This window comes from Populus nigra, chromosome 7 (genome assembly GCF_951802175.1).
Source record: "Populus nigra chromosome 7, ddPopNigr1.1, whole genome shotgun sequence".
NCBI lineage: Eukaryota > Viridiplantae > Streptophyta > Magnoliopsida > Malpighiales > Salicaceae > Populus > Populus nigra.
This window is the reverse complement of record NC_084858.1, coordinates 2,749,264-2,774,826: the sequence shown is the minus strand read 5'-3', so window position 1 is coordinate 2,774,826 and position 25,563 is coordinate 2,749,264. Positions and strand designations below refer to the sequence as shown.

Sequence of the window (25,563 nt, the reverse complement as noted above, 5' to 3'; positions counted from 1 at the left end):
AATTCATTTCAACTTTTCTGGAAAATCTAGACAGAATGGTCTTGAGGTTAAAGATGACAAATTTTTATTTTAATCCTTGATTTATGAAAATTACAGTTTAGTCCCTAAATTTTTAAAAAATTACAATTTGACCTCTAACTGTATTTTGAGATTCTGGATAGTGTTATTACGAGATTAAGGATGATGAATCTCAGTTTGATAATTGTTTTGGAATATTTTCATTTTGGTCCTTCAATATTAGGAATTTACATTTTAGTCCCTGAACTTTTAAAAAAATTACAGTTCGGTCCCTGGTTCGTTCTGGACATAATTGAGGATGGTTTATGGGTGAAATTTCAGTATGATTATGTATCTACAGTTTGGTCCTCTAATTTTGGTGAAATTACATTTTGGTCCTTGTTTTGAAAAATTGTTGTTTTAGTCCCTACATTTAGAAGACTAAACCTGGTTTTCTTTTATGCATTGAAATCTTTTATTTATGTTATTTTAAGTTTTTTTTTGTATATTTATTGTAAGTTCTTCGAACGATTTTGAATAAGATTTTTTGGTTTTTTATCTGATATTTTTTTTAGTTCTATTTGTTTTTGGATTAGTGAAATGATCTTTAATATGCATGTAATATAAATATATATATATATATATATATATATATATATATTGCTGGTTATGGATGTGATATCCGGGTCGTGTGACCAATTAGTAATTAATTTGGTAAAAATAATCTTCTTGCCATCTAAAGATTGAAATGCATGAGATATTTCAAGGTAGATGTGAGATGAATTCGATAAAAAAAAAAAAAGGACAAATTTCTGTTGTAAAATATGTAAATTAATGTCTTTTGTAATTTTTACACACATAAAAAAGTACATTTTTAAACAGGTTAAGATAATTCATTTTCAACAAATTAAGGTGAGATACCAATAAAGCATGTGATGTATACACAAGAATATTACTAATAATTAATCCTAAAATTCTATAAAACAAAACTAGTTGAACCCTAAACATCTCCTCCAAGTTCTTTCTTTTCATTAGAAATTTGAATTTAAGAACCCTGCTTGATTTTTTATTTTTTTTGTATTTTTTCTGGGAAAGAAGAAGACCTATCTTAATTTCACCTTGTTGCCTCAGAATTTTCTATAATTAATATCTATAGATGAACTATCAATCCAAGATACAACATCCTGGTATGTAAGTGATTAATGCCATTCCGTCAATATTAGTACACACGAAACTTGTATAGATGCTTTGCTAGACCATTGAGGTAAAGATATTGAGAAACAACATCTCTCGTCATATGGCTGTGATAGAAACAAGACCACCCTTGCTGCCATTCTCTCTCTCTCTCCCTGCATAAAGATGTTGTAGCAGTATATTAGCCATGTGTTTGAGCAATAGATTAGATAACACCAGAAGTTAGTGATTAAAAGCTGTGAGCATCATAATTAACTGTTGCCAGCCCACCAAATGCTGGTGGGGTGACGTGTTATGGATGTGACTGCCATTAAAAGCCAATTGCTAGCACAACTTGCTCTGTGTTTCCTCAACATGACATGGTCTCTGAGTACCAAACAAGATCAAACCAATCGGTATCATCTATAACCACTTGGATTTCTTAGTCTCTTGGCATTTGGGACCATCGAGAGAGAGCTTTGGTAGGTTCTGCAATGGCAGCTCCTTAAATATTTGCTGGGAATCAAACGTTGTAGTAGCTAGCTAGTTTACTCTATCGAATGGTCAAGTGGAATCGCCTATGATCTGCCAATCTTATCCTTGCTGGGGCCATTGCTGATGCAAGAAGGTATCCAATGTGAAGGCAGGTTGTCCATGACGTGGAAAGCCACCAGCCCACTTTATGCTCAAGTATTGGTTGATGTTATTGCATGTTGAATATGAAACAAAACTTGCACTCACCAAAAGGACAAGTCGTAGGGTTAATCTTTTGTTTGAAGCCAGAAGACAGGCTTAGGAACAAAACCACTTCAAAAAACCTTTAAAACCTGAAGAGTCGTTTGCTCTTAGCTTTCTGAGATAAAAATATCAAGCAGAGAAAGCAACTTGGACTCGAATTCTTGAAGACTTAGAGGTGATAAGGACAGGTTGGAAGGAAGCAATTGTGATGCTAGAATAACTTGAACAGAGTTTTAATTTGATCAAAGACCAGACCACCCTTTGCTATTCATGGAGTCTGAAAAGGCTCTCACTAGACAGCCGTGTTTGGCCTCCTGATGTGAACTTGAAATAGGCCTGGGATTACTCCAACTATTGCTGATGCAATAAATTCTTTTTTGAGATGGAGATAATAAAGGTGTGGACAGAAAGGTACCCGTCTTCCGAGATAGAACAAAATGGTGAGGTGTCCATTTTGGAGCAGTCGGGAAAAAATAAACAACAAAAAGATTGTGAAAAAACAGATGCTGAAATCCGGACTCTAGCAGGTTCTTTTCCTGATTGAAGCAGGTTTGGACTTTTGTCTAGTTGAAGATAACAAGAATTTTGCTGGGAAAGATTCACATGCATGATTGCAAGTGGAGGACGATGATGGCCCATTGCCATATTTTTTTTCAATAGCAGAATTAGATTTCAATGAAGCAGGGAAAATATGTCAAAGCATCCACTTGATGCATGCTCGATGTAGGAAACATCAGATGCAGGTGGATTCTACCTTGTAGACCCTAAATGTTCATTACATGATTCCAAAATTCAACCTTATGATTTGTAGATTATTCTAACCAACACTATATCCATGAATATCAAACAGTACCGAAAATCATCCGATTCTAAAATTTGGATGAACATTTCAGAATTTAACGGTCACTCCTTCAATCAAAATGAGCTCAGTATCTCACCTAGAAAAAATTTCGTGGCCGTGCGATTTGTTGGGTGATGCTTTTGTTGTTTATCTCTCCCTCCTTGCACAAAATTCAGGTGATCTTAAGTACGGACAAAACAAAGATCACCAAGCTGAAGATGGACCATGCCTGCAGAATCATTTAAAATGCATTATATGAGATTAAATTCATTGTTGATTATATTTAAGGCATGCATCAGTAATGATAAGAGAGAATATGACTTACATTTATAGTGGATGCTGAAGAATAATAAACTATTCCAGGAAGATAGCCCTGCAATCCACTGTTGTAAACTGGAGTACCATCAGGATAGAAGAGTCCATAGTTCTTTTCAGATGTTGGACCGGGCTTTAAATTCTCGTTAAAAAGCGCAAAAACATATATGTCTATCGGCACAGATGGTTTTGCTGGTGTACCTTGCCTCGCCTGAATTCTATTTAACAGATTACTATGATATAGAGCTGCATTTTCTGGAGTCGATCCGACCTCATCAGGATCCCCCTTAGATGGCCAACCTGTCTCCGAAATCATAACCTCAATATCTGTATGCCCCATTGCTTTAATCGCTGAATACACAGCATCTACTTGAGCATACAACATATTATCATAATGCAAGTTTGTGTTTGGATCTGTCATCCCTGGGTTGGGCTGGAAAAGGACATATTCTAGAGATATTTGGTTTGGATTATCCTTGTATGCAAAAAAAGGATATGCATTGATAAGGAATGGTGACTTGATTTGAGAATGAAAATTCAAGATTGCCTGGATGTATTCGGCAAGATCTTGCCGAAAAGTCCCGGATGAAGGAGGGTAAGAATTTCCTATGATATTAAAAGAATGTGCACTGGTGACAATCACTTGTTTATCTAATCCAAGATTAACGAGAGTGCTATACACCATTTTCATCGCCGGGAGGAGATTTGACCATAACCGAGTATCATTGCTCATGAACACCTCGTTTCCGACAGTGATGCAGGTGATTTTGGTTTGAGTTATATGGGGTTGAAGATGTTGTTGAACCCAATTTTGAGCTTTGATGGGATCAGTCATGTCTTGAAGGTACTCGTTCCCGAGCCCAATAATGAACTCAACATTTGAATTGGAAAACGCAAGTAGGACATTCGGATCAGCATCATAGAGTTTTAACCTGCTGACATTGAGGGATTGAAGCATCACAGCAACGCGAGAGGGAGATGGAAGGTTGTTGGCAATCTGACCATAGTTAATTCCAAGCCCAGCACCAACGACCCTGACAGCTGAATCTGAGAAACAGAGTAAAAAACAGAATTTTAAGTTGAAGAAACTAAATCATGAAGGATAAAGCAAGGAATTAAGAAACAAGAGCAAGAATCATCAAATATCATAACACATAATTGCAGAATGCAGGAAAATATGAGGATTAAAAACTATTTAGGATTAAAAATTAAAATATATTGAAGAAAATATGCCCACATGGGAAAAAAAAAATTTGCTTCAAAAATTAACAAAAAAAAGAAGAAAACTAATTAAATAATTCTAAGTGACATGAAAAGGAAAGCCTTCCCAGTCTAAAAATCGAATAAGAATAAATTTTACTACCTTTACATGCCACTATGAATGTTCAACAAGTAATAGAATCTTTGCTTTTCCAATTCATAATTATTCCCATTAAGCTTCAGTTAGATTAAGATTTCAGGTGCAAATTCATCAAAGGAAATCAAGAAAAGAAATACAAAATCAAGCAAAATCCCTCTAAATTCATCATAGACTTGCCAGAAAGGAAAGAAACAAGTTCTCTGAATAATGGTAGCAATTGCACAGAATCAAGGAACTTTGTTTTCATGCTTGAACATGCAGTATATGTATGTAAAGCAATAACCCAATTGAGAAGCCAAGACAACAGCTTAAGCTTGTTTTTTCGTTTCTTGAAGTTTCCAGGGAAACAAACAGAACAATGCATGCAGAGGGTAGTTTAAACAAGAAAGAACTAACCTGAAAGAGTGAGAAGCAAGAAAAGAAGACGAGAAAGAACAAAGCAGGTGGCCATAAGTGATCTTATCTTGGTCAAACCAAGGCCACCCAAGAGACACCAACACCCTTACCAAAGCAGTGGCACAAACTATATAGTTGCTTATATTTATAGAGTGTTTTGCATTGGGGTAGAGACAGAGATAGCGGTGTGGCTCTTTCTTGTTTTCTTTCACCCTTGTATGAGAATGTGAACATGGTTTTTCTGAGCTCCACTAGATTTCATGTTTTGTAATAAATTTATCTCAAGGTCCACTTGTTTCCTGACACGTGTAAAAACTAGTCTCCATCTAATCATATTTTAACCGTCATGGTCATTGCAAATTTACCATATGATTTTTTTATTTTCTTGGATGGAGCAAGAGAATTATAACCTTTGGATTTATTAACTGGTTTATGGGTTTTTGCCAATTTTTTGAAGTTTTTACCATATGAACCAAAAGGAGTAATTGTATATTTCTAAAAATCATAAGGATAAACTTTATGACGTGTCAAATCAAAGAAAAATTCAAAAAAAAAATATTTTTTTTATAGTTATTAACCTGATTTGACATGACAAGCTAATATAACATATCTAAAGCCTAGTTTAAATCTAATTTTTATTTAAATTTATGTAAATATTAACTCAATCAAACCTAAATAAAACAAAATCAGGTCAATTTTAAAAGTTTTTTTTACGATTTTATCTTAAAATAATATATTTATAATTTCTTTAGCTCTCACCTAAAACAATGTTATCTCATTAAAAGCAAATATTGGAACAGTATTGTAATAAGGTTGGTTGGTTGGTTGAATAATATGATAATTAAGATTAGTGTTAACCATGTCAAACTCCAGACATGTTCTTAATTATAACTATGCTACTGGCACGAATAGACGCGAGATTTAGCTGTAACAGTGATGGATGATGCGATAACACATGGGCGATGGATAATTGAAGGCGTTGAGAACATTTCCAGCATAATATATGATAGCTTGGAGGCTGAGTTGTACATGCCAGCCTGTGATATTGGTCTCGATTTCCATGGCCGGAAAGTTTAAGGTCGGGATTTGAGATTGTCTTGCCGTCGGACGTGTATCATCGGCGTTACATGTGTACATGCCATTGTAGAAAGAGTCGAGCTTTGACCTTAAACTTCACATGCACCTTCACGAGCTACAAGGATATGTACATGGGGGTGGGTGGTGGCCATTGAAACACGATCGGCAGCAGCTACCTTTCTCAAGTTTAATAACCATAAGTCATTTTATTAATTAAAAGATGCGTAAAAGAGCCTGCTATTGACCACCGGAAGAAGAAGAAGAAGACGACGAAAACCTCTCGATTATCATACATGGTCACAAGATAATCGACTTGTACTAGCAAGAAATTAAGCACAATTCCTGCCTAAACAAAATTGACTAAAAATATTAATTTTTTTTAATGTTTTTAAACTATTTTAATATGTTAATATTAAAAATAAAAATAAAAATAAAATATTATTTTGATATATTTTTTAAAGTAAAATATTTTAAAAACAACCATTATTATATTTTTAAACACAACTGTAAACTTAGCTATAACATGTTATTAACAATTAAGTGTGTGAAAAAGAATTTTTTTTTATTGAAAAGATATGGTTTATTTTCAAACTATTTTGATGTGTTGATATTAAAAATAAATATAAAATATTATTTTAATATATTTTTAAATATAAAACACTTTAAAAACAACCGTTATTATGCTTACGAAAATGACTATAAACTTAGATACAACGTTTCATTGACAATTAAGGGTGTGAAATTGACAATTAAGGGTGTGAAAGAGAGAAAAAGAATTCATATTTTTATCAAAAAGATATGGAAAAAATACAGAGAGAAGATTCTTTGAGAGAAAAAGAAATCAATGGAGTTGAATGCATGGTTAGAAATAAGCTCGGAAAACAACTACCAATTTGACAAATATTTATGCAAAAATTATGCGTTTTCATCTCTTTTAGAAGCCATTAATCCTACTCGGAGATCTCGAAAAGTCAATGAGTGTCTAAGAAAATAAACAAAACACATGCTTTACAGCACACCTCTAGTTTTTATTCCTAATTAATACATTAAATTACCAAGAATTTCATTAATCTATTTCTATTTAATTTTCTCTTATTTATGGCAATAATTAAGTTTCTACTGTGTTTTTTTTAAAAATATTTTTAAATTGAGACAACTTCGAAATGAAGGATGTGCTCTCAAATATTTCAGATGATTTTGGTCAATAAACAAACAGTAATCTCTACAACAACTTCAAGTAATGGTTGCTTCGATTCTCTTTTCTTACGAAAAAGTAATTGAAATGTTAATTTATAGTTATATAATTCAGTCACCACTTTCCTTGTCCCTAAACAATTATATGAGAATATTTCTTGTTCTATCTTTTTTTTTTCCTCTCAGAAAACAGCATTTGTTCGATCCTGTTTGGGAGTATAGTTGCGGTTGTTTTTCAAAGTACTTTTCATGTCGAAATGCATCAAAATAATATTTTTTTTATTTTTAAAAAATTATTTTTGAGATAAGCGCAAAAAAACAATTCAAAACATACAAAAAAATTAATTTTTTGTAAAAAAATAAATTTTTTTAGAAACGCGGTTTGCATCGCTTTTCCAAACATTCTCGAAATCCACGTGATTAAAGGTGTTTGAAATAGTAGGAAATATTGTTTTTTAAAGTATTTTTTATATAAAAATATATAAAAATAATATATTTTTATTTTTAACATCAACACAATAATATAAAAATTAATTTAAAAACATTCAAAATTAATATATGCAAAACTCCGTTTAAAACACGGAAGGGACACCTCCTTTGACAAACAGCACCACCACAAGTGTCGGTCAGAGAATCTCGTTATTTTAAAAGCATGGGATTATTCTCACAAAAAGCTTAGCTGATTCAATCGGGTCCTTTGTCCTTAACTATTATCCGCCAGCAGAAGATAAAGTGGCTTTTTCTCGAAGGGCCCACCACCAAGAAGGGGAGACAAGAAACCTGATAACGAAATTAATGAGATTACTACACAGATAAACTTCGTTTTCGTCCTTGTAGTTTCTTAAAAGTTGTAATGCTAGCCCTTTTTATCAAATAAGAAAAACATTTAATATGAAATCGAGAAAATATTATTCTATCTAATGAATTTTAATATAAAAGGGAGATATAAATAACAGATGAAATAAATTATATACTTGTTATTTATTTGGTAATTAAGGGCATAATTGGAATTTACATGAAATACAAGGGTGACGTTAGAAACTGTTAAGCTACGAGGATGTAAGTGAAGCACTGTTGAATCTATAAGGGTAAAGATATAGTTTATCATTAATTAATAAATAATTTAAGAGCTGACTCGGATCTTAGTACAGTGCACGTGCTATCCACCGTCCATCATGCGGCTTCCTCGCTCTCGAAGGTCGGCTCACTCTCAGCACTTGCACGTGTCATGTTCTTATTTTTTTCATTTAATAAAATCACAAGTTATTGAATGTTCTGAAAATGAATTTTTTTTTTATGTAACACCAAAAAGCAAAAACGAGTTGTTTGTTTTTTTAATGGGAAAGAAATTAAAGCTTTTTATTTAAGAAAAAACCTAACCTTTTCATTTAATAAAATCAAGATTAAATATTTTTTATAAAATTCAGTTGCTAAGAAAATTGAATATATATGAACAAATAACTCCTTGGCTCCAAAAAGAAATAAATAATAAACTCTCTTTCGCAACATAATTTAAAATTGGTAAGAAAAAGGGCAAAGTCGACCTAAAAACTGCATTTATACATGCAAACGGTAAAGCTGGGAGCCATGCTCCTCCATCTGTGGAGGCCGTTATACGTGCCTTGTCAACTCAGATTTGCCCCACCAAGGTAAGGTGTTTCAATTCTGATGGGGTAGCTTCAACTACTTACACATGAAGTTTCTGTTTATTTTCATGTTTTAAAATCTTTTTATTTTTAATTAATTTTGTTTTAGTATTTCTAAATCTTTTTAAAGATATCAAAAATATTTTTTAAAAAATAAAAAAAATTATTTTAATATATTTTTAATACAAAAATATTTAAAAAAACAATTAATTCCATACATTCAAACACCCTGAAAATTAGCTGGCTGGCTGGTGTCTTGAAACTACAATGTTTAGGCAGATATCACACGTCTCATAACTGGATCCCATCTGCCACCCATCACACGGTGCTGCCATGTTGCTCCACTGACGAGATATCTGTTTTACTGGCGTGCACAATGACGATCGAGAGGGTTTTGGCTTTGGATAAAGCAAATTTAATCAACCAAACTCGGGTCGGGTCAGATTGGATTATTTAATTTAAAATGATATTATTTTATGGTTTTTTTAAAAATAAATTAAAAAAATCACTTTAAATTTTTAAATTTTTTGAAAATTAAATTAGATCTCATCAAAGTTTTGAATCTCCGGATCATCACCATAACATGTCGAGTCATACAATTTAACCATGATTTTTTCATTCTAATGGAAAATTAAATAAAATATTCTCAGTGTATTGTATGGCGAAAGTTTGAAATGAAAAAAGAAGTTTTGATGTGGGCCCAGATCATGTTTTAACACTAAATTAATTAATGAAATTACGCTCATGTATGGATTAAGTCATAAGCTTGCATCATTACCACTTTAATTAATAATGATTCTTTATCTTAAAAATGGAGTAACAATAACAACTACACTCGTAAGAGTACCGACAATCCAGAGCCTTCAGACATGATCATCTGACGTGTAATGGTGTCCATTAACAACATACTGTTGTAAAAAAAGAAAAAAAAGCTTTTTTTTAATTCTCCATTTTGTATGCTCATCTTTTCTTATATAATTATTAAACTCAATGTTGAATAAAATTTAAATCATTAGTAGGGAGAGTTAACCGTTTTGTTTTAAAAAAATTAAAATAATATCATTATATTTTTTTGAAAAATAAATAAATAAATTTTAACTAAATTTGACCAGATCAAATCGAATTTATGGATCAATTCAAGTTACACATATTAATTTATTACTCTATTTTATATGAAAGCAGGTCAGGTCAGAGTTTTATATCCATGCTTTTTTAAAATATTCACAAAAAGCTATGAATAATGACCGGATTATATATATATATATATATATATATATATATATATAAAGGAGGGATAATTAAAAATTAACTATAAGATCTTTCCATGGTCCTTGTAAGACAATTCGTTTTCTTTTTATTATTTATCAGACAATTACGAAATTAGGTGACACAAACTCGGAAATGCTCACTCACAACAAGTGATTGTGGGAAGCCTACAATGATATAGTAAGAACAATGTGGAAAAATGGCGAGGCATCCAGTCACCACAAACACCCTTTTTGTCCCTTCGAAATAGAGATCACTTCCTTCAAAAGTTGATGGAAAGTGAGGAATATAAAAGAAGATGAGTCGATTTCTCCTTTTAATGACGCTCCACTGATTCTGGATTGAGGGCATTGCATGCGAGGTCAAGCATGAATCAGATGATTCATGGACCAAAACTTGTTTGTGATGCAAGTTTCTTGAAGAAAAAGTGATGAGTTATTATTCTTGCTTCACTAGCAAGCGTTACATCAAGACCTAATCATAGTCCACCAACAAAGGATTGCAAATTGGAGATACTTGTAGTAATCAAATGTCTCCTGGACGTGGAATTTGATGCATTAGTTTTTATATAGATATTAAACTTGGCTCGGTGTAGACCGGTCGACTCATCTTCTATCCTGAGTGGTGTATAAAAAAATAACTAGAAGGAAAATCAAACGTCAAGACGCATATCTGCAATTTTCTTTGTTTAGAATTAGATGACAACAGAAATACCCAGAAATCATGAGAAACAGAGAGGTCATGGTGCCTCCTTCGCCTATTGCATATATCTGGCCCAATCTCTGAAAATGTTGGGGAAAAGTAAAAAACTTTAGTGACCAAAATGCAAAGGGTCGGTGTCCAAAATTGGTAGCCCGAAGACGCGCTTTTGGTCCTTTTCAAGCCCATGAAGGTAAACTTTCCTTCCTTCAGAAAAAATAAAAAATGCACCAACTTTGATGCAGTTGCAGCCTCATCCGATGTCTTATGCCAGACAGGGAAGAGCTGGTCTCGACTTCTTTCAACGTCTTCTCGACGTGTCTTCTTGTCAAATGTTTGAGGAAGATTCTTGTTTATCTCAGTCTTTTTCGCTCCACGCTGGCCTCTCATCAGCCATCTTCCACGAAATCGATGATGTTTTAAATATCTTAATAGGTAGTACAATACAATGGTTATATATTAGATAATTAATTAATTTTTCTGGTTTTAATAATTTAATTTATATTTTTCTGGATTTGTGCATATAAAAATAATAATTAACCTAGATATGTATTTAAGATTAAAATTTAAGAGGTTAAGAGAAGATAAAACCTCCTTCACCATTAGAATTATGAATTTATTGTTAAGAATTTACTTTGGAAATGGGATTTGAAAAAGAAACACTCGAAGATTGTTGGAAAAAAAACTGTAAGAATAAGTAAAACATGGATAATTTAATTTAAATCTCGATCGTGGTTAATTTATTTTGAAGAACACATATGTTCATTCTCCAAAACATAACTCAAAATGTTCATTAATAAACACGAGTAGTTAAGGAAATTAATTAAAACTACGTACAGGATGGGGAAATTAGTGGGATTGGCAAGTATGACTATTGGGCAACGATGAGTAACACGCCAAATACTTGAGAAGGAAAAGCAAGGTGAATAACATCAACTTCCTAGCTATAATAGAAAGCCACAGGGCAAAAGACCTGATCAGTCCAGGTTAATTGTCTACTTCTCTTGCATCAAGCCATGAGGTGGCTAGCCTAATATTCTCGTAAATAATTCACTCTCATCACATCACCTTTATTAATCTTTAGTTAATTCCAGGAAACAATGAGAAGGTGCTTTATTCTTCATCATGTGTTGTTTTCTTATGAAAAGTTCAATGGATACCTGCGCTTTCCTCCTTTACAGTAGCTTTTGTAATTGTAATCCACTAATTCTCTGTGTAGAAATGGTATTGCTTCTTACTTTTGGTCAACGGAAGAAGGATACAAAGGACAAAATCCACAACTTAGGGAAAGAGACGAGCAGCAGACGCAAGCACACCATTATGCTTAAAGATGGCGAACAGTAGCAGAATCTTAACATCAATGAGCTATTAAACATCCCAAGAGACAAAAGTTCAGACCCATAGCACCATTTGGATTGGAACTAAACTTCCTGCTGCCCCATCACAAGTTTCTGTAACCTGTTTCACCCTAGGAGTGACAACATTCGATTCCCAGAGATTGATGTTATTGTCCAACATCCAGTTCTATCAGGAGATGTGAGCCACAGAATCTGAGCTAAGGCAAAGCGCACACCTTCTTGCTTTTGATCTCACAAAATCGTGCGTGCTCTCTCTCGCATCTGGCAGGTGACTGCTGCTGTCTAGTGCTCTTGTTGTGTTTCCGGGCTTTTATTATCCCACATCGGAAGATGTGAAAATAGGCGTGTGGACGGAGGTTATAAAAGGAGAAGCGCGACACGTAAACAAGCATACCTTTCTCGGCCTTTTGGCTAAGATCAAGTGTAGTATCTGTTCTTATCAGTTTAATATCTGATACGTGGGCCAATGGCTCACACGATATTAAATTAATTTTTTTAGGGGGAGGGTCCGTAACAGTAGCTTGCTATTGGGGCTCTAGAGCGTCGCCTTTGCGTTGCACTAAAGCATTGGCCTGGCGCACCCCACCAATCCTAGTTGAATATTTTTTCATTATCTGCTGGTAAAAATCTGATTATACGGTATGTTATATATATAATATATATAACTAGATTTACAGGAATTTATATTGAATAACATTAAAATGATTTGCGATGCTCTTAACCATCGACAGTTTGTTCTTATATAAAGGGTTATTGTATAGCTGTGTTCTTGTGTAAAAAGATACCAAAAAGGCTTTCCTGGCATGATCGACTGTAATTTTTTGTGGCCCAAAACAGTGCGAGTGAAATCAGAACGAGGTATAAACTGGTATCAGCGACTTTAGAAATTTCTTTGAACTACAACTTAAGAAACATGGATTTTTTACCCTCCACCCTCACCATGATGTCTAACAAAGAAATAATGGGAGCTGGGAACATTTCCACATCTATTTATTTACTGCAATACTGTGTAAAACTATCCTTCTTGGTGTTGAAACAACAAACATGAAGTCACTACAGAGAGGAAGGTCCCCGGCGGTCTATACCATCATTAGATTCAAAATGATTCATAACAATCACAGAAATCCTACGTCCCTATTCAATTCTGACTGCCAAAGACCTCAGCAAAGGTCACCTTCCTTGTGAGTGTGAATCACACAATCTGAAGTTGGGTAGGAAACGCAAGTCAGAAGATAACCGTCCTTCATTTGATCCTCATCAAGGAAAGAACCATCAGACTGGTCGACAGAACCTGATGCCACCTTCCCAGCACAGGTACAACAAGCCCCAGCCCTGCAAGAATAAGGCAGCTCAACTCCTGCATTCTCGGCTGCATCTAGGATGTATGTGTCATCTGGAGCTTCAAATTCATGCTCTTCGCCTTCTGGTGTAATCACTTTAACCTTGTATACTGCCATTGATGCTTTGTAGTTGGCGGAGCAATTCAAGCCAAATGACTTAGAGACACTCTTTACTGATCCCAGTGAGGACGTTCTCTTGACAATGGTGCTCGTAAACTGATTTTGGGGTGCAGCTTTGAGCAGGCTTTGGGAAGAAACGGTAACTGTTGTCATCTGTACTCCTATATGCAGAATACCAGAAATTGACAGATATTAGTAATAATTGAATGGTTTCATTCATTTTGCATGGAATTTAAAAGCACTATTTTTCATCAAGCTACTTAAAAGAAATAAAGTGCAGGAAGGGGAGCAATGTCCATGTTTTATGAAAATACCACTGTTGAATCTTCATTGGAAGTGTTTAACACAGCCATTTCATACAGGGTTTTATATGTTTGTATAGCACCACAAAAATAAAGCACAAAACATGCAATGAGTCTAACATGCGAAAGAAGCTGCATCATTCTGCATGGACAAAGCAACAAAGATCAGAATTCACAAGTAGTGAGCAAGGGAATCCTAAGAATGAGCAAAAAAAAAGGTTCCCTGCCCCTAGCCCATGGAATCTTAAACACACTCAAGTATAAGATCAGATCATGTTCCAACATTGTATGCCTCACTTATATCCGCAACAAAACAGAACCAAATCATCCATTCCTACAACAAGAAGGCAATTGATGTTTGGAGCACTATGAGAAGAGCAAGGTAATGGCTCTCTGCTCTTCACTCGAGGCTCCATCATTTAAAAAGAGAACATAAAGCAAGTAAAAATCAAGATTTCTCATTTTTGGAAAAGTGAACGACGAAAGAGAATTAACAGAGATTTTTTTTTGCAAAATCAAAGTTCACAAAGCTAGTTAGCATGCCAAATATCACTATTCCAGAATAAGGCCAGCGCTATACCATACAGGGTTCCTATAGACCACGAAAGCAGTAATCCAAACATTCACGATCTGGATGTGAATGAGTCGAATTACTTATCCCTCGGTCTATTAGTGAACTATCTCTCCAGGGATTGTGAAAGATGTTCCACTAGAAATATTCTTGTCATTGCTTCGACTCATATTCCCCAAAAAGTGGATCCCGCTCCAATAGCTCCGAATAAATTAAATACATGCATTAAGATACGAAGGCTTCTTATTCCACAACAACGAAAGCACGTTTTCACTCTTTCATATAGTAGGGGATTTCACTTGGAAAAGAAAATGTTCCATAGCTCACTGCTAAAATTTTTTAGCAGCAATAACAAATAAACTGAGAAGGTCTTAATATCGTAAGCAACCCAGAAATCAAAATATAGTTATCAGCTCAATATGCGAACAGATGTAATTAGTAATAACCTCTAGAAATCACAGGACTAACACACAAATTAGTTCCCACAACAACAAAAAATGCCAGCAAGATGTCTCCTTTTGTTCTAAGATAAAAAAATAAAAAAACTTCAGACTAGCTCTTTCAAAGCTGGAAAAAACCCCTAATTTACAGTGGTTACACAGCAAGAGATAAACACTCTAATTGTCCCTGATTAATTATAACCTCAAACTATTGATGCTACATTCCGAATCCCCAGTTTCTCAATTTTCCCTTACCAAAATGACAGGAATTTTCAAGACTAACCCAACATCCTAGACCTAGCTAGTTAAGAAACCATCCCAAATTTTTAATGAAACAGGTAACAGTCATGTTGTTTTCAATAACTTTTCTTTTCTTAAAGAAGGTTTAGAAAGCGAAAGCGAAAAACATAAACCACACGTTGATCAAAGATACAAACTTGTCTTGTTCTTGTCGACCAAAACAAGATAAGAGAGAGAGAGAGAGAGAGAGACAAGTCCCCACTTCCTGGAAGATACATATGTTTCATGTTTTATCTACCCCTCTAGATAAAAGAACGAATCAAGAACTACATCACATCAAAGAAAAAGAACCAAACAAAACAACAAAAACTATAAGAGAAAAGAGAAAAGAGAGCTTACTTTGGCGGGGTGGTGGTGACACGAGACGGAGGATACAATGTTAGAGATAGAGAGCAGGCACGGGGTGGGTGGCGGGGGAAAAGGGGTTGTGGTGGTATTTATATTAGTAGAAGACGTGCAGATGGTGGCTTTTGGGATCTCTGAAAGGAAGAACGACTCCAAAGTCCAAAGACAAGAGACAGATGCCCCAAGCGCTTCCACCACGGGCCAAATACTAGCAAGTAGCAACCTAGGCAAGTTGTATGGTATGGTAAGATAATAATTATTTTTTAAAATATTTTTTAAAAAAGATATATTAAAATAATATTTTTTTATTTTATAAAAATTATTTTTAATATAAATATATTAAAATAATATGAAAATATTAAATTAAATTAAAGAAAAAAATAAAAATATTTTAATTTTTTAAAAAAATATTTTTAAAACACAAAAATATACAAATTTTTTGTTTGGTTAGAGTGAAAGTAATCTACTTAATTAATGTATTCTAATTGATTTTATAGGGGTGTTTAAAAGTGTTGTAATAATTATTTTTTTAAAATATATTTTTTAAAAATATATATTTTTAACATTAATATATTAAAACTATTCAAAAACATAAAAAATATATATATCTTTTTAATTGCTAGAATTGCACACCCATCAATTTTTTAAAAAACTCTTTTTAGAGATTGTCGTTGTATGTATTATATGTTGCTGGATTGCAAGAAATATATAGTTATTTTTTTATTGTTTATCAAGGATAAAATAGTCTTTATATTTTTTTTTAGTTTTTTTTGTTTAACTTATATATAATTTCTTTATATTGAGGTTAAACTTATTCCTTTTAATTATTTTAATTGCATTATATATTATCAATGAAACCCTAGCTTTGTTCTTTTTTATTTTTGTATTTCTCTTTATTTTTTTGGATTGTTTAACATGGTATCGGAGTCAGGTTTTATAAGGCGAGGTTTAATTTCAAACACATGTTTTTTGTGTGGAGTGACTGAACAATTTCAAGAGAGTATTCGTTTAGTTTCTACAATCTGGTATTTTATTTTTCTTTGTTTCTACCACTTGGTATTTCGTTTACCTTTCTTTTGTGTTCTGGTTTTCTTTGTTTTTTTATTATGACTATTAAAAGAGACAATTTGCTTCAGTATGTGAGTGTGAAATTGGATAGAAGAATTATTCGTATTAGAATTATGTGATGAGAAATTATTATAAGGGTAAAAGAATGCGGAGATATGTTAGTGGAATTTCTATGAAACCTAGAAATGCTAATGAGAGTTATGATGTTTTAATAGATATCTCGGAAGCAAACAATGTAAAAGTTATTTCATGGATTAATAATTCTGTTAAGCATTTTATAAATACACAATTGACACTTTCCTCACTCTATACTCGATCTTGCTTAGAAATCTACTCTGGCACCTTGTGACGGGCTTGAATCAATCGTTACTCAACTATCACTCTCCGGCAAGAATTTTCTATCTATGTCATTAGATAAGGAAAGAAGTCATTAGATAAGGAAAGACGGGGCTAGCCAGCCAAGTCTTTCCAGTTGGAAAGAACACACAACAAAAGCTGTACTTCTAGAATGCTAAATCTGTGATGTGATTCTACTAAGTGAACGAAATAAAAACTGGTGTTTGATTTCTGTTTCAAATTTCCTGCAAGATGATTATCGTCATACTTACCATGTGCTGCTGCGGTGCAGTCCTTCAGTCAACTCCAGGGGCTGGTTTGTTTGCTGGGAGACCATGCATGTTGCATCAACTTCAACACAAGGGATTGGATGGTTAATAATCTCATAGAGAAACCTGACACTATCTGCGACGCCAAATACCTCAGTGAGTTAATGGAGTCCCCATCTCCGCTCCAATCCCTAAATAAGAGTAATTCCTGCACAGGAACGAGCAGAAGAATTGTTAACTATACCATGATTCCATTTCACAGCTCTCCACCCCCTCCCAAACACCTTTAGAACACAAAGATGAAATTCACCAAAAGCTCAACTAGAAAACACATTCCATTGCATTCACTAGCTACCTTAAGTAACATTTTGAATAAAAGATTAATTACCAGTGAATCACCAACTTTAAGTCTCGCAACAGTAACCAAAAGCATTTCATGCATTGCACTGATAAACAGTAATGTTGAATAATTGTCTAACAAACTCAAGAAGACTTTTCCCCCTTAACCTTTTCCCAAGCTCACATAGTCAAAAGCATTTCATGTTCTAGCCTGCCTCTTTATCCGGTCCTCTATATTTCACCATTTGTCCTTGCTGTTCTCGAAATGCTTTCACTTGTTTGGGCTAGTAAACCATCTGAATGAGAAAACACCTTTTCGTTTCAGAATTGCAGGTGGTAAAATGAGATAAAAGAGTGAAGGAAAGTAGAACATGTGAAAGGCAGATTGATTTCTTGATCCACTGCTGCTCCTGCCAGGACTCCAAATCGGGAGAAACATCAACCCTGAGAAAAAAATCTACTATGCTTATGGGATTGCATTGAATCATAATATTCTTTGCATAAAACCACTCATTCTTGGTTGACTGAACAAGAAAGTATGTTCACCTGAAAATATAATTACATAAAAAGATGAAAACAACCAAATACCTGTCAGAAGTCAAAGCGAGGGGCTGGCTGTGCAGCACGGAGGGCTTGTCTCTTTTGTACCGGATCGCCGTCTCCTGGTTATGTTAAAGATTAAGCCAGCGAGAAATCCAGCTGAGTTGAAGCATAAAAGTATACAATTAAATTATAAAAAAGGGAATCAGTTATCATTAGCTTTGCACAAGAGAAGGATCTTATACAAAAACATAAGAAAAAAAAATTCAGATAAACAGAAAAAATGAAATAAAAAATTAGAAAAAAAAACTGATGGGTTAAGTCCATGTAAACCCAAAAAGTTCGAAAGTGAAGAACCGACCTGATGAAATTGATAATAAGATTGTGCTCCCTCGCTTGCTATTTATTTAATATTGGAGGAGTTGCGCTCTAGTCCTAGAAGGAGGATTTGTCGTGGAAGCAATTAAATTAATGAGTGCAATGGAACAGAAAGAATGAAATTATTGAAGCAATTAAATTTAATATAAATAAATATAATTCAAAGCAGACAGATTTTATAGAAATTCAAACTTACCTATATTGATACTTGGGATATGAGAAATCTTGGGCCACTCAGACCCGCTGCCCTTTAAGCAATTTCGATCAAGAAGCGGACAACTCCTAATGTCCAGAAGTGTTAATTTGGAGAGGCGTTGCATGGCAGTTGAACTTGGAAGATACTTGAGATTCTGACATTCCGAAATTGTAAGCTCTTGAAGAGAAGAAAGGTTGGCTAACCAATGTGGCAAAGCTTCCGCAAATTCCTCTCCGTTGAAACCATAGATCTTTAATCTCTTAAGGGAGATGAGGTGTCGAAGTTGATTTGGTAGACTCTTCAGTTTCTTCCATCCAATTATCTTTAGCTCTTTGAGGGAACCACTCAGGTGGTGGATTGAATTCATTCCAGGAAATGCCTCCAATTCCTCTGAGAAACCACCAATGTGCAATACCTCCAATTGGTTGAGGCCGCGAAAGAATTCTTCCGGAATATGACTTAAATTCGGACACCCACTGATATCTAATCGAACAAGCGAATGCAGTCTTCTTTCTAAACCATCAGGAACAGACTTCAAGCATTCACAACGCATAATGACTAGTGATTGAAGACAAGAAGAAGGCAACAATTCTCCTCCATGTAAATCATCATCAAAGATAAGCTCCCTGCAGTGCTCTATTTTCAAATCCTCCAGATTTGCGCAGGATAGTGGCCACCTAATTCGAACACATGCTTCTTCACACGAACGGATGGATACACTTCTAAGAGAATGCAATTCTAGAATAATAGGCACCACCTTAGAGCACTTATAAATAGACAATACCTTCAGAGCTGTGCAGTTTTGAAGGCTTGGAATGGATGCCAGATTGGAACAATGCTCTATGGTTAAATATTTAAAAGATGTCATAGAGGCTTGAAATTCGCCAGACATATCACTCAATGCATCACAGTGTCTGATTGTCAATCTTAAAAGTTTTGATGAGAGATGGCTCGTTGATGGAATGCTTTTCAACTCCTTGCAACGTTCAATGTACAACTCTTCGAGAAGAGGAAATAGTACTTGTACTCCACCAGATATATGACTCAATGCATCACAGTCTCTGATTGTCAATCTTACAAGTTTTGATGAAAAATGCCTCATAAATGGAATGCTTTTCAACTTCGGACACCTATTAAATTCCAACTCTTCAAGGCAAGGAAATGCTACTTCCATTCCACCAGCTGCTGCTCCAGGTACTGTCCATTCCATTAGATTATTCATGCGCTTTAGAGACACTCTTTTTAAAGCTGGACACAAAGCTGCAGCCATTGTTCTAAATCCACTGACGATATAACTTAAACTATCCAATTCTTCTAACTCAAGAATTTCAAGATGAGGAAAATGGCCTTTCAATTTCAGCACCACCAAATTATTGAGTTTTAAAAGCCATGGTGGGAATTCATCACCCTTGTAATTCTCAATCTCTAAGCTTCGTATGTTTGGGTGAGGCTGGAGGCCTTCCAACACATCCTTCTCATTGATCCTGGAGCCGCTGCTTGGATTCCATACCAATACCAATGAGTTAATCTTTGATTTTCCAGACAGGTTTGCTCCCTTGGCTTCTTCTTTGTCTCTTACATGCTCCAGATTGACTATTCTCAACTCCCCTCCTAGTTCCTTCAAGCATCCCAGCTCTTCAATTTTGTGGCCCTTATCCTGACCCACTTCAAACAATGGCAGTGTTCGAAGACCAGTTAAGCATCCAACATGAGCTGGCGTATGACTAAAGTCAATATGTCTCAAGCTCACCAAATATTCCATTTTGTTGGGAAGCTTTTTGAGTGACCAGCACTCGCTGAATCTTAAGGTTTGCAAATGATAGAGCTTCGTGATAGATTTCGGGAGCACTTTGATATCTGTTCGTGAAACGTCTAGATACCTCAAAAGTTTCATCCTGCAAATTGAATCTGGCAACGCTGTCATACGAGCATCATTCAAGGTCAGACTTCGCAAACTTCTGAATTCCCAAGACTTGTTAAGGAATCCTGAGAATAATGTACGCCATTTTCTAGCACCATCCTTTAGAAATACTTCTTCATTTCTCTCACAGGAAATGAGATTTAGATGTCGGATACAAACTTTACTGCCTATAACTGAACCAGCCTTCCAAATCACTGTCTCTGATTTTGTCACCGACAAAGCAAGATCATGCATCTTGTAACAGATTACGTTTCCAAGATCATCCTTTTGGAAATCTTGGAAAAATGACCGTGCAAGCAAGTCATTAAAATTCCTATCACCTCTATCTTCCATCTCTCTATCAGATGGCCCAAGCAACCCTTCAGCCATCCAAAGCTGAATCAGTTTCTCCTTTTCAAACTCAAAATCTTTAGGAAAAATAGAACAATAAGCAAAACAGCGTTGCAGAGATGTAGAAGGCAAATGATCAAAACTTAATTTCAATATAGGTAAAACTCGATCATTATGACTTAACATCTCAAAAGCATCGCTGTCTATTGTTGACCTCCATTTTTCCTTTTCCTTTTCAGAAAGCAACACCCCCCCTAAAATAGTAGCAGTTAATGGCACTCCCCCACACTTTTTTTCAATATCTATTCTGATAGCCTCCAATTCTGAAGGAATTGACTCTCCTCCATTTCTAGACACTATTTCCCTAATAATTGACCAACATTGATCATCTGACAGTCGTTCCAGTTTATAGCTATATTCAGGAGGACTCTCCATTATGGATGCTACCACTGGAAGACGAGTCGTAAGAACAACAGCATTCCTATTACTCCCACTAATTTTCAACAGACGATCCTTTAAACTCCCCCAGTTCTCACATCCTTCATTCCACACATCATCAAGTACAAGAAGAAATTTCTTATTCTTCAACTCTCTTTCAAGATGTGTCATTATTGCATTTATTTCACTTATCCCACCAGTGTTTTCATTAAGAGTTTGCAGCATTCCCCCTAAAATCCTTTCATCGTCAAAACTATCAGAAACACAAATCCAAAATGTTACATCAAAAAGTTTTCTACCTTTAACTTCTTGGTGCACCTTTTTGGCTACGGTGGTCTTTCCGAGCCCAGCCGTTCCCACTATAGGAATAACAGAAAGAACTTGTTTGCTGCAAGAGCTAACCAACAAGTTGATGATTTTAGAGACATCATCATCCCTTCCTATGACAAATTCTGAGCTGCCAAGGAAAGAATCTGTCTTTGGGTTCGGGCTAGGTTGAGAAGCTGTATCTACAGATAGAACTCCAAGCCCACACCTATTTGCTTTATTTCCAAGCTCATCTAAGGACTCCTTGATCTTTTGAACTTTTAGGGCCGTACTCAGACGAAATGCTACTGGGTTGGAGGGAGAGAAGAAGCGGCGTACCTTCCCTTTCAGACTGTTTTGAATCTTTAACTTCCGGCGAAGAATCTCATAATTAAACCCATCCAGCACATCTTCAGCATCGTAAGCTACGTCTCGTAGGTCCTCCAACCAAAGCCTCACGGATTCACCTGTAACTCTCTTTTTTTCAGCATCTTGTAACACTGCCCGAATCATGATCAATGACTCCTCCAGCCTTTTCATATCTCTCTTAAATCCCCATGCAAGACTGATCCCTTGAGCAGCAAGTGAACTAACCCTTTTCAAGATCTCCTCGGTTGCGTATGCAAGGGAAAAGTCAGCCATATTTTCCCTGTGGTAACTATTGATGATAAGAGGGAGATGCTTTGAAAGTTCGGAAACAGTAGAGGTGAAATCGATAAGGTGTTATTATACATTATTATTAAGTAATACTATAAAAAAACACTTTAGTTTTCCCACATCTTTTAACTTTTCCCACTTTTCTTTAAATAATATTCTAAAAAACATGGAAAAAACACTATAACTTTCCCATACCTTTTAACTTTTCCCACTTTTCTTATTATTTCCCCATTCCCCACACCTTTTACTTTCCCCATTATTTCCCCATTATTAATATAATAATAATAATTATTATTATTATTATTATTGTTATTATATTATAACACATATATATTTTTTTGTTTTTAATTTTTTTTCATTTTGATTTATTTTTTTTATGCTTTTATGGTTTTTGTTTACTTTTTTGTTTGTGTTTTTTTCTTTTAATGAATTTTTTTTGTTTAATTTAGTTTGTTAATGGTAAAAAAAAATTTATTTAGTTATCAGATTTTCATGAAATGGATCCCAAGTTTGATGAATTAATCTGGTATGACGAGTTAACCCGAAATTTTATTTTTTTTGCTTTTTTTCTTTTTAATTAATTTTTTTCGTTTAGTTTAGTTTGTTAATGTTAAATTTTTTTCTATTTAATTATCAAGCTTTCATGACATGTATCCCGAGCTTGACAGGTTAACCCAGTTAATTATGGGTTAACCCATCAATTTTTTTTCTATTTAGTTATCAAACTTTCATGACGTGAATCTAAGGTTTGACGAGTTAACCTGATTTGAATGGTTAACCCAATTAATTCAGATTTTTTTTCTTTTTCTTCATTAGTTTTTTTTTCCTGTTGTGTTTTTTTTGTTTTTTTCTTTTTAATTAATCTATTTAATTTGCAGCCAGACCCATATCCAAGGCTCTTAGATCCAGTGTTACAACCAGACTCACTTAAACTTGAGTCATGTAAGTTTAATATTTTAAATATTACTCTTGAGTCAAGCGTTGCAGCTAGACCAAAGGCTCTTGGGTATATTTTTGTAAAAAAACATAACACTGATAGATCTTAGCTTTTTTTGATATTTTTTATGCAAGAAAAAAAATCCGTGGCGTATGCCTTTGTTTTATTTTTGTTTTTTCCTTTTTTTTAAGCATTTTACTGTGGACTGCACACTGCAGTTCACAGTGAAAAAGATTATGCATTTAGTTTCTTTTTTTTAATCTTTTTTTATTCTTTTTATCTTTTGTAATTGTTCTTTTAATTTAGTTTCTTAATATTAGATTTTTTCTGTTTAATTATCAGACTTTCATGATATAGATCTCAGATTTGACGGGTTAACCCAGTTGATTCAGATTGTTTTTCTTTTTCCTCATTAGTTTTGTTCTTCAGATTTCATCTTTTAATATTGTATGCAGTTCATGGTGAAAAGGTTGATGCCTTTATTTTTTTCTTTTTAATTAATTTTGTTTAGTTTGTTGATATTAATTTTTTTTTATTTAGTTATCAGACTTTCATGACATAAATCTCAGGTTTGACGGGTTAACCCAATTAATTCAGATTTTTTTTCTTTTTCTTCATTAATTTTTTTCTTCCTGTTAATTTTTGTTCTTTGATTTTTTTTAAATTAATCTATTTAATTGTCACACTTTTATGATACAACCTTATAGCCAGATCCACATCCAGTATTCTTGGGTCCGGTATTACAGCCAAGCTCACTTAAACTTGGATCATACAAGTTTAATTTTATTTTAATATTATAAATATTACTCTTAGGTCAGGCGTTGCAGCCAAACCCAAAATTTTTGAATATAACTTTGCAGAAAAATCCAAGATTTTTAAATTTTTATTTTTTTTAATAATTTTTATGTAAAAAAATGACCCGCGACATCGCGCGGGTATCAAAGCTAGTACATATAACTAAATCGTGTGGGGGATTTACTGTTCCCTCACACACAAAGCACTGTGGATTACTAGTACATATAATTAAATCGTGTGGGGGATTTACTGTTCCCTCACACACAAAGTGGATTACAACAGTAATCCACAGTGATTCTTCTTTTTTTTTCCGTGTGGGGGATTTACTGTTCCCCCACACACAAAACACTGTGGATTACAACAGTAATCCACAGTGATTCTTCTTCCTCATTTTTTTTTTGCTAACTTTCCCTTTTTTCTTTTTTTTTGTTTTTTTGCAAAATTATTTTTTTTCAACTTTCTTATTTTTCCTTTTTTTTCATTTATTTTTTTTTCAAAATTATTTTTGTTGATTTTACCTTTTAAATATTAACCTGGTTAAAATTTTTGCTTTGTGATTTTTTTTAAAAAAAAATACTGTGGATTGCTGCGATGTTTTTCCACTTAGTTTTTCTATTTTATTTTTTTATTTTTCAAAATTATATTTGTCGATTTTTTTTTAATATTGAGCTGATTGAGAATTTGATTTTGTAATTTTTTTTCTTTAAAACATTGTTGATTGCTACAATGTTTCTCCGCATGGTTTTTTTTCCTTCAAAATTATCTTTATTTTATTTTATTTTTTAATATTGTGCTGGTTAAAAATTACAATTACAATATGTGAGGAAAGCACTATAACTTTTTTTTGAAAATTACTCTCCATTGCTACAGTGTTTTTTCCCATACAGTTTTTTTTATAATTTTTTTTAAATTATCCTTTTTAATTTTATTTTTTTGATATTTAGTTGTTTGTGAATTACAATTACAAGTCATTACAAATAAGGCTAAATCATGTGGGGAAGCACTGTAGCTTTCATCACAAAACACTGTGAATTGCTACAGTGTTTGCAACATGAATTTTTTTTTTGTGTTTGTTTTGTTATTTTTTTTAATAAAATTATCTCTATCGATTTTTTTTTAATATTAAGCTGATTAAGAATTTAACTTTGTAATTTTTCTTCTTTAAAACACTTTGAATTGTTGCAATGTTTTTCCATGTGATTTTTTTATGATTTTTTCCAAAATTATCTTTGTCGATTTTTTTTTTAATATTGAGTTGGTTAAGAATTATAATTACAATAAAACTAAATCATATGAGGAAAGCGTTGTAGTTTTTCTCACAAAACACTGTAGATTGTTACAATATTTCTCTAAATGTTTTTTATTTTATTTTATTGGAAAAAGTGTTATAGTTTTCCTCACAAAACATTGTCAATTGCTACACCGTTTTTTCTCATGGGTTTTTTTCCTTCCAAAATTATCTTTGTTGGTTTTTTTTTTAATATTAAGTTGGTAGAGAATTTAGCTTTGTTATTTTTTTTTCTTTTTATGAACTTAAAAGCTAAATCATGTGGCGAAAGCACTTTATCTTTCATC

The 25,563-nt window shown here is 33.7% G+C and overlaps 2 protein-coding genes, 1 long non-coding RNA gene and 1 other non-coding gene across 10 annotated transcripts; 2 read left to right on the top strand and 2 right to left on the bottom strand.

The window, feature by feature from the left end:
- Nucleotides 1-1,130: 1,130 nt before the first annotated feature.
- LOC133699240 (glucan endo-1,3-beta-glucosidase 14-like) lies at nucleotides 1,131-5,047 on the bottom strand. The gene is made up of 4 exons (XM_062122407.1): nucleotides 4,821-5,047; nucleotides 3,075-4,111; nucleotides 2,847-2,978; nucleotides 1,131-1,346 (listed from the first exon to the last, which is right to left on the bottom strand). The coding sequence occupies exons 1-3, from the start codon at nucleotides 4,873-4,875 to the stop codon at nucleotides 2,922-2,924; spliced, it is 1,149 nt and encodes a 382-aa protein (XP_061978391.1). The 5' UTR covers nucleotides 4,876-5,047; the 3' UTR covers nucleotides 1,131-1,346; nucleotides 2,847-2,921.
- Nucleotides 5,048-10,614: 5,567 nt separating this feature from the next.
- LOC133699337 (uncharacterized) lies at nucleotides 10,615-12,649 on the top strand. Its single transcript, XR_009843275.1, has 2 exons — nucleotides 10,615-11,137; nucleotides 11,922-12,649. It is a non-coding gene; the product is annotated as an uncharacterized LOC133699337 (long non-coding RNA).
- On the top strand, nucleotides 12,451-12,646 carry LOC133700278 (U2 spliceosomal RNA). Its single transcript, XR_009843375.1, has one exon. It is a non-coding gene; the product is annotated as a U2 spliceosomal RNA (small nuclear RNA).
- A 254-nt stretch (nucleotides 12,650-12,903) lies between the features above and the next one.
- Nucleotides 12,904-22,321, bottom strand: LOC133699336 (ferredoxin, root R-B2-like). 7 transcript variants are annotated; one of them, XM_062122561.1, is made up of 6 exons: nucleotides 18,605-22,321; nucleotides 18,392-18,465; nucleotides 18,079-18,189; nucleotides 17,540-17,947; nucleotides 17,155-17,359; nucleotides 16,767-16,948 (listed from the first exon to the last, which is right to left on the bottom strand). In XM_062122561.1, the coding sequence occupies exons 1-2, from the start codon at nucleotides 22,239-22,241 to the stop codon at nucleotides 18,434-18,436; spliced, it is 3,669 nt and encodes a 1,222-aa protein (XP_061978545.1). In that variant the 5' UTR covers nucleotides 22,242-22,321; the 3' UTR covers nucleotides 16,767-16,948; nucleotides 17,155-17,359; nucleotides 17,540-17,947; nucleotides 18,079-18,189; nucleotides 18,392-18,433. The 7 variants fall into 7 exon arrangements, with proteins under 7 accessions (XP_061978550.1, XP_061978549.1, XP_061978545.1 ...); XM_062122560.1 differs by having other exon boundaries at nucleotides 17,540-17,934; XM_062122562.1 differs by having other exon boundaries at nucleotides 16,767-16,944; nucleotides 17,540-17,934.
- Nucleotides 22,322-25,563: the final 3,242 nt, after the last annotated feature.

Excerpts from the sequence above, each read along its gene's own strand:
- LOC133699240 (XM_062122407.1), bottom strand. The coding sequence starts at position 4,875 with ATGGCCACCTGCTTTGTTCTTTCTCGTCTTCTTTTCTTGCTTCTCACT. Across the intron at positions 4,112-4,820 it reads CTTGCTTCTCACTCTTTCAG|ATTCAGCTGTCAGGGTCGTT; the intron begins GTTAGTTCTTTC and ends TCTGTTTCTCAG. Across the intron at positions 2,979-3,074 it reads CTTCAGCATCCACTATAAAT|GCATGGTCCATCTTCAGCTT; the intron begins GTAAGTCATATT and ends ATGATTCTGCAG.
- LOC133699336 (XM_062122561.1), bottom strand. The coding sequence starts at position 22,241 with ATGGCTGACTTTTCCCTTGCATACGCAACCGAGGAGATCTTGAAAAGG. Across the intron at positions 18,466-18,604 it reads TATCCCAAGTATCAATATAG|GACTAGAGCGCAACTCCTCC; the intron begins GTAAGTTTGAAT and ends TCCTCCTTCTAG.